Below are 13,079 nucleotides of genomic sequence, written 5' to 3' on the forward strand. Positions count from 1 at the left end.
CAGAACTCTTAACTGCCAAAAAGGGAATCGGGGCGTCGGTCTCTCAAAAGCTACTTCCTGCTGGCATTGGGCGAAGGTATATGGGAAGGCAGTTAGAAGTTCTCTTCCCTAACTTAAACTCATGCAACCTAGTCCCAAACTTCCCTTTGCTGTTTTACCGAAGGTTTTTCTCACCTGAGGCTAAAGGCTTGTTTACTAAAGATTCTTATCTCCTAGTTCTCTTTTCTCTTTCCCTCTTGTCTAAAGGCTTTTTTCTGCTTTTTTCTCCTCCAGCCACTTAACAGAAGAGGCTAAAGACTTTTATGGCTTTTTTCCCACAGAAATAGTAGTTAGAATTTGGAAAGAGAAAACGTAGGAAAGAGGAAAAACCAAATGAGAAAGGCTTGCTGTTGGCTGTCTTAGATATTTTTCCCTCTAAGTATTTCTATTTCTCTTCTTTTTCTTATTTTGCTAAAGCTTATTTCCCTCTCGGTCCACGTTCACTGAATCCTGCTCAAAGCACCATTTGTCAGTGGTGTTCACTATCCCGCTTCTGACACCACTTGTCAGGGCCCAGGACTGGCCGGGTCTCGGGCCCAGCTTGGGTAGGTTCCGGACGCGGACCGCTAAGCTACCTTGCTCAGGAACAGTTTCTCTTAGGTGCTTTAGGGCTATCTACTTTAGCTAGAGAGAGAGACAGAGAGACAGAGTATCTTAGAGAGAGTAAAGCAGTCTTCTTAGAACAGATAGATCTTAGTCTTTAGCAGAGCTTGGTAATCTTCAGCAGAGAGACGCCCTGCTGGCATTCTGCAGGCAGGAGAGGAGACAGAGTCAGAGTAAGTGGATCCGTGATAGAATGCCCATGCCTTTTGACTGCCTGCTCCTCCAGCCTAATATAAGGCTGAGCTCGTGCCTCTCAACACCACAGGTGTAGAGACTGCCAATTAACCAATGCTCTCGTCTCATGAGCTTTCTCTTGCTAGTTAGAACTAAATCTCTCTCCATGCCCTGTTCACCAAGGTGTTCCATTACAGGTATTTCCTATAACTCACTCCTCCTAGCCATAGGCTATACGGGCTGCTACATTGCGTATTGGGTGGTATAGTAGTAAGCAGAGTATAATAGTTGGGAACTACTGGATGGAAGGGCTTAATGGCTTCAGAACCCTTTTTATTGTGGGGAGGTCAAAACCAAAGCATTTGCACCAAAATGAACATCTTATATTGAAGACCTAAAGGCATCGTTTGCACCAAACATCTTGTTTGAAGGCCTACAGGTGTTTTTTATAGTCAAAAGATTAATAATACATAGGTGTTAGACTAGGCCATAGGAAGTGTCAGGAATCCTAACTGGGAGAATAGGGGTATTATAGGGAGACTGGGTGAGTGAAATACAGTAATAAGGGGCTTCAGTCCCATTAGTCATTAAGCTTAAGAGGGCATTAAGGCTTCAAGGAAAACGAGTAAGATTTTTACAGGAAATAGAAGTGGGGTATATATGTGGTGCTTTTCCTGTAGTGCTAGTATCCCCTACCTAAGGGAGAGCTGCTGAGATACCTCAGTGAGAACAGAAATGGGGAGGTCCTGAGGATGGTCTAATAACACCTTTCCTACAAACCAGGGAAGGGAACTTGAGAGGTTAGAGGAAATTGTGTGGATCTGACCATCAGATCGCTTCCCAACAATGGGAAGGGCACCTGGGAGGCACTAAAAAGGAATGAGCAAAGACGTGATCTCTCAGTGAGCAGAGGATGTGCGGAGTACACAGAAGATTTTGTATTTTTCCTTCCACTTTGACAGCGGAGATAGGCGATGGAAGTAGATGTCTGAAAATTCAGGAAGACCAGAGTAAATGGCTCCTGTCTATTTGCTTATCTGGGACAGAGAATTACTGTAGGCTTGGCTATATCAATGTAGTAAAGTAGAGCCAGTTTCAAAGCTGAGATCTGTCAGACTGAAGCAGTCTCAGAAGATCTGTGGGCATGGAGAATGCCAGCTCAGGGAGGCCCACCAGTTCTGGAAGGTGAATGCAGTCTCCCATCTCAAAGAGAGGGCAATCCCATGCCAGTGACCATCCCTTTTGCATGCCTATCCTCCCAGGGCAAGTCTTACTCCAGTGACCCAGCTGGAAGCAGTGGAAGCAGGGTTTGTTCCCAGAGAAGAGCATGGTCCTAGTGCCCTCTGCCTGGGCCTTTTGAGTAACTCTATCCCTTAAAAGTTCTAATAGCAGGAGCCACCACTGGGGAAACTGTCGTGACCGCATAAATGATCACATGAGACATGGATTGAGAGTACAAGCTGCAAGAGGTGGGCTTCCCATAGGTGCAGGGTGAGCCCTGAGCACTTCTTGTGGGGTCCTTTTATTGAGAAGATAGATAACAGGTGGAAAGATTACTAAGCAAAGACATGCAGGGGCTGCGTGCTCAGGGAAATGATCTCATAGGTGCCAAGAAAGTATGTGCTCAAGCAAATGATCTCCAAAAAGACTACATGCAATTTTTCTCCACTAATCCTTCAAGCAACGGCCATAAAATGTTTAATGTTTAACATCAGCCTTACTACCACAGGTCTGATATTTGCTTCTCTGGGATTGCTGAGTTACTTGATGGCTTGCCTTCCAAGTGATAAAAGATTTCCAGGCTTGCCAGGAGAATGTATTATTCTCAGCAATTCCTCAGATAAGTTATGATATTGTTACTGTTATAGTAAATATGTTTAATCCTCTATAGAAAACTTTTGAGTTTTTTGTTCCTGGGCCCACTGCAGGTCCCGTTCCCTCCTTTTCACTCTCCTTTCCCCATTTTGGTTATTAAAGAACTTGCAGACTAGGTTTTAAAGTTCTACTTGTGAAATCTAAGGCCAAAAACTTAAAAAGTTTTTGGAGTTTATGCTGCATATAAGGGGCTGACTGGGAGATCAAGTGCAGTGCTAAGATGGTTTGTCCCTCCTTTGTATCAGGATCTAAATTAGTAAAGAGGCAAATGACTTCAGATAGTCATGAAAGAAAAGACTTGATTTTTTCATCCTGGCTCTGAGTAATTTCTTTAACACAATTAACAGGCTTGATAGTGGCCCTTTTCATCCTTTCTGAGAGACAGGAAAGCATATAATCTCGCCACCCCCTATGAGCAGATCCTTGCTGGTAATCCCAATTCAGGTCCTGTTCTGGGACCCCTGTGGAGCCAGCAGCATAAGTGTCAGGTTGTCTTTGATTGAGATCATTTGCATATTCCCTAGCCTTGGACCAAATATGCCCCTCTCCTCAGAAGTAGTACAAGTGGAGAAAATTAAATAGATATCTCTCCAACGCAGGTCATGGGCGAGGACGAGATATCAAATTCCTTAGAAAACTTTGACGGTTCAGCTGAGAAGATGCCCAGTTTAGCTTCTATTTGAGATACATGAAACTTGGAAAAAGTGACTTGAACTCAGCCAATGCCTTCCAAGCCAGAAACCGCTGGAATAGGGAGCCGGTGTACAGGTTAGGAGGGATTTTGGATTGGCCGGCCAGAGCAGGCGTGGTCAGGCAAGAGGGTTGGAGACAGAGGAGCAGGAGTAGGAGGAGAAAGTGAACCAGAGGAGGGGAAGATACGGAGAGGGAACAGGGAGAGCCAAAAGAAAAACGTCATCTGGAAAGTGAAGACTAGCAAAGTTACAGCAGTAAGAAGCACCATGTAGCAGCAGAGCAAAGATCAGAGAAAACCTGATTGTTCAAAGAAGGCTGAACCTAGAGGAGGACTTGAGATCACTTGCCATGCCCGTGCTGATGAAGGTCAAGTTGTAGAATGGTACTATGATTAAGAGACCCATTCTCAAACCAAACCTCCCAGTCATCTGATTTATCTGTGTTGGCTGTGTTGCAATAAAAGACTAAACTTTTAGCTAAAGGTTGATACGTCCCAAAGTTGTCAAATTCTTAAGGAGACATCCCAATGGGGAGTCTTTAGGTGGGGAAAGCTGAAGGATGCCCATGACAATACGTAAGAGAAAGAAAAGGAAAGGACTTTTAGAGGTTGTCATACATCAAAATATGCAGAGTCTGAGAGGGGTGTCCCAAACTAGATGACCTTGAGAGTGCTATTTGGACATCAAGCATCCCCAAGTTCTGACCCAGACTGAAACCTAGAGATCTCCCTCAAAGCTGGGCATCCCTGGGCCTGGGTGAAGACTGGGAGGGGTGGTTAGGAGGCATCCCTCCAAGGCACCCCTCTGACAGTGGCAGCCCCACACTGGAAATTCCACACTAGACCAAGCCACAAGGCGACCACACTTTCTTGAATATATGATCATATCCAAAACCTTAGAGCAGTGGTTCTCAACCTGTGGGTTGGGACCCCTTTGTAACAATGAAAATACATCCTGCATATCAGATATTTACATTACGATTCATAACAGTAGCAAAATTACAGTTATGAAGTAGCAAGAAAAATAATTTTATGGTTGGGAGTCACCACAACATGAGGAACTGTACTAAAGGGACGCGGCATTAGGAGGCATTAGGAAGGTTGAGAACCACTGCCCTACAGACTTACTGAGTTCCCAGTAATACTGAGGGCACCAAGAAGGATGTCCTGAGAGTTGCACAGTAGAGGAAGGAGCCATCTGGAGACAGTGGTAGAAAAGTGAGGTCCCCATATGAACCATCAAATGTTAGGGTAGGAACTCACAGTGCAGACTGAGAAATAATTCTTTTTTTTTTTTTTTTTTTTTGGAGACAGAGCCTCAAGCTGTCCCCCTGGGTAGAGTGCCGTGGCATTACAGCTCATAGCAACCTCCAACTCCTGGGCTCAAGCGAGTCTCCTGCCTCAGCCTCCCAAGTAGCTGGGACCACAGGCGCCCGCCACAACGCCCGGATATTTTTTGGTTGCAGCCGTCATTGTTGTTTGGCGGGTCCGGGCTGGGGATTCGAACCCACCACCTTAGGTGTACATGGCTGGCGCCTTAGCTGGTTGAGCTATAGGCGCCGAGCCGAGAAATAATTCTTGACATGAAGACTAGGATAGGTTTAGAGAAAAAGGTTTATTTTCTAAGGAAGAAAGGGCATGGCACTAATGAAAGAAATAAGTGCCTGCTGAATGTTTGGGGGATATAAAGGTGAAAAAGTTACTGCAGCAAACCGATAATAGGAGGCAGCTGCAACACGGCTGGGTTTCTTTTTTTTCCTCTCTGAGGCTTCATCAGATCCATTGGAAAGTGGTTCGGGCAGATATGGGGGAAGGTCACATTCCTTGAAAGTCTGTACGATGTGACTGATGAACAGGTCTGAGCATGAACATCCTGGCAAGGCCAGTCGTTGACAGTGGTGAGCATTTTCCTTGGGCCACCTTCGAAGTACCTTCACCATGCCATACCTTGGAATTTCTGGGACTTTTCCATTTTCATGTGATATGGAATTTTCTCCACAAGTGATTAAATAAATGTTTTCATGTGATTTAATGTTTAAACTTTTGTAAGACTTTTCATAGAAACAAGGAAACATTTCCTTTGTTGGTATATATATATACAAAATTTGTTTAGCACGCAGAGTTACCATAACTGGATGCAAAAGAGCCTCATTTAAATTAGAAATTTAGTTATTAGTCATAGTTATGTTTCAACAGGAGCCAGTGAAATAAAAAAGGGGGGAAACATTTGTATCTTTAATCCAAGATATTTTGTTACAGAAGCAACAATCAGAAAAATCACCACTCCAGTGGCCTTCTATAGACTGGCTGTCATGTGGAATGATATTTCTGTACCCTACAGTAGGAAGAAATGGATTCCCATGAGACCTCTGAGATGCACGGAAAGGTTCTGCAGTCGGTCCTGAATCATTCAAAATAATCCATATGCTGTGTGGACTGAAAATGTGATAATAATCCATTGACAGTAGACAGGTTAACTCTGTACCTAGAAAAACTCATTCCTTGACCATACAGTTAGGAGAATGGAATCCCGATTGATTGGCTATACTTGGAGTAAAATAAAATTTTATCTGAAAAATTGTAAAAACGAAGAAAGAAAGAAAACAAAAGGGATCAAAAACCAACGTGCCAGACAACATTAAAGTCTTCGGAAACATCCCATCTGGGTGTTTCACCTGCACATCCCTGTGGTAACGAACCATGTCTGAGGGAGTCAGCTAGATGTGGCAGGGGTGACACTGGAGGAATTCAGAAGAAAACTATCATCTGTCAGGGACAAAGAGCCCTGGTTGGTGCCTTACAGCCCAGTACCCAAACAGGTCTTCTGCATTCCTTAGCAGGGGGTTGACGAAAGGGGCTGGTTGAAAAGTGGAGTTAGAGAGCAGTTAGAACTTTGCTCTAAAAGTGAAGAACACCAAACAAAGCCCAGATGGCAGTCTGCTCAGAATCATGAGCATTCTTGTTCAGGTGCATGAAGGATCAGAACATGGTGTTCAGGCCTCAGCAGGTGCTGCCAACAGCGTCTTCATCCGGACAAAGCAATCTCTTTAATCACTCTTTGAAGAATAAAATCCAGTAAGCACTTTGAACTAACAAAGTGTTATAGTTTTCATAGTTGATTATGAGATGCCAGTTTTGACATAAACATGAGTCCCAGGGCAACCAATGCAAAATGTGCTGAGACACATAATAACCGTTTTTCTGTGCTTTTTATATAAATTAACACCCCTGCTCCCAGGTAAAACAGTACACCCCCGCCACAAAGCTTAGCAAAAGCTGAAAGTTCATCACAGATGTTTGGGGGTCATATAGACAAAACACATGGCTTTGAAAGTATCAGACTTTCAAGCCAATTTCTAATTTACTACTTGGCATAACTGTCTGCCACAATCAGCCCTTAGCATTAAAAGCAATCAACAAGCCCTGACTCTTACAGGTAGTCCAAATTAAATTTTATTACAACCAACACTGAAGACCTGACCTATCCAAATTCTATAGCCATGCTGAAACTCTGGTTGGATCAAATGTTTGAACAAAGGGAGTCATTCAGCAAGGACTGTGGCTTTCTGTACCACAGAAATTTAGATGTTCATGGAATTTAAAGGGTTTCACCTTCATACCTTCTCCTTCTATGGTCACTAGAATTTAATAATTATAAAAAGAAGAAAGTAGAAAAAGTTAAATGAAGTCAGATTTATTTTGATTGCCTTTGTCATTCAACAAATAAGAAAAAATTTAAACTGACAATAATTAAGATAAGTGACTTAGGGGTTGTTTTTCAGAAATTTACACACTGTCATACAATTTCTTTTTTTGCAACTTTTAATGACTGAAAGCTGACTTTGGTCTATCTAGAAATGATACAGAATTTTTCATGTTTTCTCCTTCCAATCCAGAAAGTTAGACTTCTTAAAAAATAGTTATTAATATAGGAAACTAGGAACAATCAGAAAAGTTATTAAGTTCATTTTCAATTTGTATCTTTTCAGATTTCATAAACCATCACTATTCTGAAAATCAACTCAGCAGTCTCAAAACTGCACATCACATCTCTTAATGAATCATATTTTCCTAATAAAATTCTATGTCAGTTTTAATTTATCTTCAGAAGAAATACATATTTTTATATAAATAGTTTCATTTATATAAATACTTTCATTTGATTCAAAATTAAGATTTTGGCACAGAGTCCTAAGCTTGCAGTTTCCAAATTGCATTCTACGCTACTTTCCAAGGATTAAGAAACTGTTCTTCCGAACAGGGACCTCATATAGGTCTGTATTTTGCTCTGTCTCATGCCCAACAATCTAGCAGTATTCTAAGATTTTAGAACTTGAGAAAAAAAGGGTAGGTTTACTTCTCCATGTTGGTGGGGGTGGAGAACCACAGCTGAGGATTTTGTCTTTTTGTCTAATTTATTCATGTTTTCCCAATACTTGTAGGCACTTGTATCCTTTGCTGCATCTCCAATGTAAAACCAAGGAAACCACACGAGAGGCTTCATTTCATATCTATTAGGGAAATTTAGAGTCTTGTTCCAAGGAAATTTTAAAGAGGAATTATTCAGGGGGAAAAAAAGTCAATAAAATCTACAGTTTCGGAGACAGAGATTCAAATACTAATCTGTACTGATTATGTTCTACTTCTTTCTGCTGTACTCTGAAAAAATATTCCAATGAATAGAATCCAATTGTATATGAAAATATTCGAGTTACTAAATAATTGAAAGAGGAGAGGTAACCAATTATAGACTAGTGCAAAAATAAACAAAATAGGACTCCCACATTCTCCAAAGTGCTTCCTGAATAAAATTCAAAATCTGAAATCTCACCAATTTGTTACACGTTGTAATATTGTTTGTAGAAACGTTCATCTTTGTCTGTCTGGAGCCTCTGACCTGGAGGCGCACAGGTCAAAGAATGTTCTACAGAAAAATTCTATCAGAGCAGGTGGTCCTAGATGGGCATGAAAGGAATCACCTGCACCCTCCTCCAAGTATTGCACAATAGAAAACCCACCAACAAGCTGCAAGCAGGCGCTGCCCCAACTCCCTTCGTGACCTGGGTCCTCACGGGTGGAACCACATCAAAAGCTGTTGCCAGGTCTGTGAGACACTTTAATCTGGTTCCACCCGGGCAGCATTGCCCTTTGCACCATTTAAACAAGAAGGGGAGATGGAACTTACAGGTCACTCCCAAACACACAGCAGAGGAACAAATTACCAACCAGCTGACTCTTATTTATCTCACAAGAGTCCTGGGACCTCCGATCTGGGCTCTGGGGACCCGGCCACTCTGTGTGCAGAGGCTGACTGTTCCCCCAGTTCCAGTCAGATGTCTCTACTTTGGGCCATCTATTTACCATCTGGTCCCTCAGCTCAGCACAGGGAAAGGCCCCTGCCCTGAGCGTAGGACCCATCCTCCAGGAACTGGTCTCTACCCCGGACAGATATCCTCCCTCCATTTAATGCCATTCACTTAAAAACTGATTATAGATATACATTTTTTTATATAAATAAAATTTAAGACATATATGTAATATATTAAAATTTTTACCAACAAGGATGCGTTAAAAATTTCAAGTTCTGTCTTTCAAGTTCAATAAAGGCACACTTTTTTTTTCTTTACGCCCGCAAAGAATACTATTGCTGGCCACAAGTCACAAAAGATATTGCGTGGGACATTTTTCTTTGATTTTCCTTTTCTTAAGATAGCACGCATGCCATTCATCAGTGATGACTCTACCACCCAGGGAAAGTACTTAGATGCGCAGAGTTTTAAGTGGATTCCAGGGCTGTGTCAGGCACTGTGCTGGGCCAGTCCATCAGGTCAGCTTCGGTCATTTCCACTAAGGTTTCTCGCTCCCAAATCGGCCTTTATGGTTTCCAGGTTCCGATGCCCTCCGGACCAGCCGTGGGGGTGGCTTGGGTGGGCTGCCTTCAGTCAAACTGTCTTCCCTTCCAGGGCCAAACTTGTCTTTAGAGAGAAGGGGCTGCCGTAGTACTCCTGGCATCTGGCTGCCCCCCTCTTTGCTGTGAAGTGCTTGGGGGGTACTGGGCTGCCCTTGGCTGGAATCAACATCTACTTCGTTCTTCCATTCCATTTTATAAGATGGGGGTGCTTTCTTGGAGAACTGTTCTGGCAAAAAGCGTCTGGTTCGGGGCTGCAAATTGAGCACAGTGGTGCCGGCCTCTGCATCTGAGTCACTGCTATTGCCATCTGTCACAGAGCAAAAGAGAGAAGGCGGGCAAGCATTTTAGAGAAAAGGCATTCCAAGGACTTCCACACCTCGGTGGGCCAAGCACCCACTATGTCTGTCCTGAGGCAGTGGGGAGAGGGGAGATCAAGGGACTAGAAGGGGACCATGAGCATCTTTTATAACCTCTGAGAGCATCCATGCCCACAAGTGTGTATTTGTGCTAACTCTGAAGAGCTTACTTTGTGCCAGGCCCTTTCAAATGTATTAGCCCATTTAATCTCCACAGTCACCCATTTTACAGACAGGGTAAGTAGATTCAGAAGTAAGTGGCAGAGCTGAAGTTTCATCTGAGACCTTCTGGCAGCAGTGGTAGTTGTGCTCATCTGCCCCAGAGGCCAGGAGGGCTCAGCTCAATATCTGGCCCACAGTGAGCATCTGATAATTATCTGCTACAGTCAAGATTATCACCTTGACCAGAAATGAGGCCAGGAAGGCTCAGCTCAATATCTGGCCCACAGTGAGCATCTGATAATTATCTGCTACAGTCAAGAGTCTTACCTTGACCAGGAATCTCATAAGCAGCTTTGCTGACTTCCTCTATATTTTCCCCAAAGGGGCAAAACACTTTGCAACAAAGGGAGAAGGCAGGATTAGAACCAGCTTCGGGTGCTGGAGTTCTGTGAGTAGGGCAGGTGGCAGTGTGCTAGCCCAGGAGTTGAGATTTCGGGGGCAAATGAGAATGTTTGGCTGAGTATATGCAATAGTACCATGGACCAGTGTTCTAAAGACCCAGTGCTGCCTGGTCTTCCCGTCTTCTTCTCACCTCACCCTGCAATTACCAGCCCCCATTGCACTTCCCTCTTCTCCATCAATTAAATAAATAAGCAGGAAAAACAAATGAAGAGAAGGAAAACTACTGGTACATCGCACATTCTAATAACATGAAATCCTAACATAGTTCTTCTGGGGTTCACAGAAAATGGCTTGGGTGTCTACCTAAAGATTATCATGATACAAAGAGATATTAGACTTAATATCTAATCTTTGTAAATACAGCCATAAGTAAAATATACATTACTTTTACGGAAATACATTAGAATTATGGTAAAAACTTACACATTTAGAGACTTACAGCTTTCTATTTAACTGCACACTAACCCCATGGCGACAATATTTACTGTTGCGATATCAAATAGAATCACTATGGAAAACAACAGATTCGATTACTTATGAACTGCACAGAGTGCCATTCAGAAGGGTTGTGGTGCTAAGATCACCCCCATATTAGTTTAGATGTGCAAACTACTGAACTTGTCATTAATGAAGAAAAATATTAGGGTAAATTCTCTATTTTATAAAGCATTAGTAAAGTTTTCCTGCCCCAGGTGTATTTATTACCTGTATTAGGAATATTCTTTTTCTTTTGTAGCTTTTCTGGAAGCTTTGTATTTTTAGGTAAGGATAAATATCGGGAGGTTGAAGTGGAAGCCTGCAAAAGAAACAGAGAACCGTATATAGACCGCACAGATTGCATTTATTATATATTAGAGGTTCAACGTTTTCTAGCAAAACTTGGTGTCAAAAATCAGAATTTTTAGTTCTTGACTGCAAAATTAGTTGTGAGGGGCTATAACTATTAAATTTGAAGTAACTAAATCTCTTCCAGAATATAATGGAGACAGGTACCAAGGAAAATTGAAATAAATGGGGCCATTAGAAACAAGATGTGAGAACCACTGGGCCTTCTTAAATAAATAAAATCTACTGAAATATCTATGTATAGAAGTAGAAAGACTTAGCACCCACATGTATCAGAAAAGAAGACATAAAAAATGTAGCATATTTAACTTTTATTTACTTTAATAAATCTGAAAAATGATAAAGCAAAAAGTGTGATTATAGCTAATTTGCTGACATAGCAAATGCCACAGTCGCTAGGGTTTTAAATAAATTTTTAATTGATACTGCTGTATTTTACACATAAAAAAGATAATTTCCCTATTTTTTGAGACTTAAAAAAACATAATAATAAGAAGTTAACTGACGACTCCATAATGAATCTCAGAGTCAAAGCATTCTATAATAGACAGACTCTTATTTGATAATGTGAATGTTACTTTCTTTGCATTATTATTATTATTGCTTAATATTTTGATGCAGCAATTGTCTGATTTCTTTTCTGAATATATTTATGTCCGTTCGTTCTTTACGAGGTTTTTGTTTCTAGTCCCTGTCTTGAACATTGTTATTGTTATTAAATTTTAAGCCTTTTTAATTTTGTGAAGGCAAAAAATGGAAACCTAATAAACACATGTATATGCAGAAAAATAAAAAAGATAATTTCCCTCACACATGACCACTTGATCTCATATTACCCAATACAGAATATTAGAATGCAGTGTCTGCCACGTGGAATCAATAAATAGTAGTATCTTCAGATGGCGTTCCTTGTCTAGTGACCTTCTGAAATTCGGACCAAACTGCACTAACGTTCACTTTCCCAGCCACTCTGGACTTGCAGGTCCTCAGAGAACACAAGGCTTGCCTTGGCACTGGCTGCAACCCCTTCCTGAAAAGGCTTGAATACTCTTTCCAAACGAAGCTTGGCCCAGACATTCAGTTGAAAATTATAACTTGACTGTCTCTCCCCTGTATTCTCAACCTCCTCCTTCAGCTCTGTTTTTGTTTGTTTTTCTCCATAGCACTTCCTGCCTCCTAACATAACAGATAATTTACATACTCTGTCAACTGCTGGTAGCTTTCTCTGCCTAGAGAATATGAATCCTACAAATGTAGGCCTCTTGGTCAGTCCTGTTCACCAGTGTATTGCAAGTCCTAGAATAGTGCCTGGAACATAGTAGGTGTTCAAGTAACGTGTGATCAGACTTTATAATGAACTCCACCCCAGAAAGCTGGTTGCTCAACCCTCAACAGCTGGTCCATCCCCAGAGCTGAGGATGCCATCAGCCCAACAGGTGTCACCCAGCCCTCAGAAGCCTTCTGCGGCCCTCAGAAGCCTTCTGCAGCCCTCAGGCACAACCTCCTGTTACCCTGTGCTCGCGATTCAAGCTGTTGTCTTTCCTAATGCTTTCTCGCAAACTGTGCCGCCGGCGGATCAGAATCTCCTTGGCTTGTCTCTCACTTGTGTCAGCCGTCAAATTGTGTCTATTGTAGGACAAAGTCTGAAATGAAAACAAGGAAGTGACGTTTTGCAACAGTCTGATCATTTCCCCAGAAATTCCAAAATATTACATTTCTTTGGATTTGTACTTCAGCTAAGCTCTTGTAACTTCTATGCAGAACAAAAAATTAAAAGTATAAAAGTTAATAATCTTCAGATTTTGCAAGAATTTATCCTTTAAAAAAGGTCAGTGCATGTTCTTTTATTGAAAAGTATGATCTTCATAAATGAAAAAACAATTGCACTTATCATGTTATCTACCTTGAAGTAACTTGTATGTATCTGGCCATTATTTAATAGCTAGAAAGAAATATAAGC

The 13,079-nt window shown here is 41.8% G+C and overlaps 1 protein-coding gene across 1 annotated transcript in view; it reads right to left on the minus strand.

Annotated features, from left to right (window-relative positions):
• Nucleotides 1-9,229: 9,229 nt before the first annotated feature.
• The window catches only part of SLC9A2 (solute carrier family 9 member A2), a 100,751-nt gene continuing 96,901 nt past the window's right edge, over nucleotides 9,230-13,079 (minus strand). Inside the window, 3 exon segments of the mRNA XM_003794322.2 lie at nucleotides 9,230-9,600; nucleotides 10,979-11,069; nucleotides 12,631-12,762. Of these exon segments, the coding sequence (XP_003794370.1) occupies nucleotides 9,230-9,600; nucleotides 10,979-11,069; nucleotides 12,631-12,762 (594 nt within the window).

This window comes from Otolemur garnettii, unplaced genomic scaffold (assembly GCF_000181295.1).
Source record: "Otolemur garnettii isolate 467f Iridium unplaced genomic scaffold, OtoGar3 scaffold00079, whole genome shotgun sequence".
NCBI classification, from domain to species: Eukaryota; Metazoa; Chordata; class Mammalia; order Primates; family Galagidae; genus Otolemur; species Otolemur garnettii.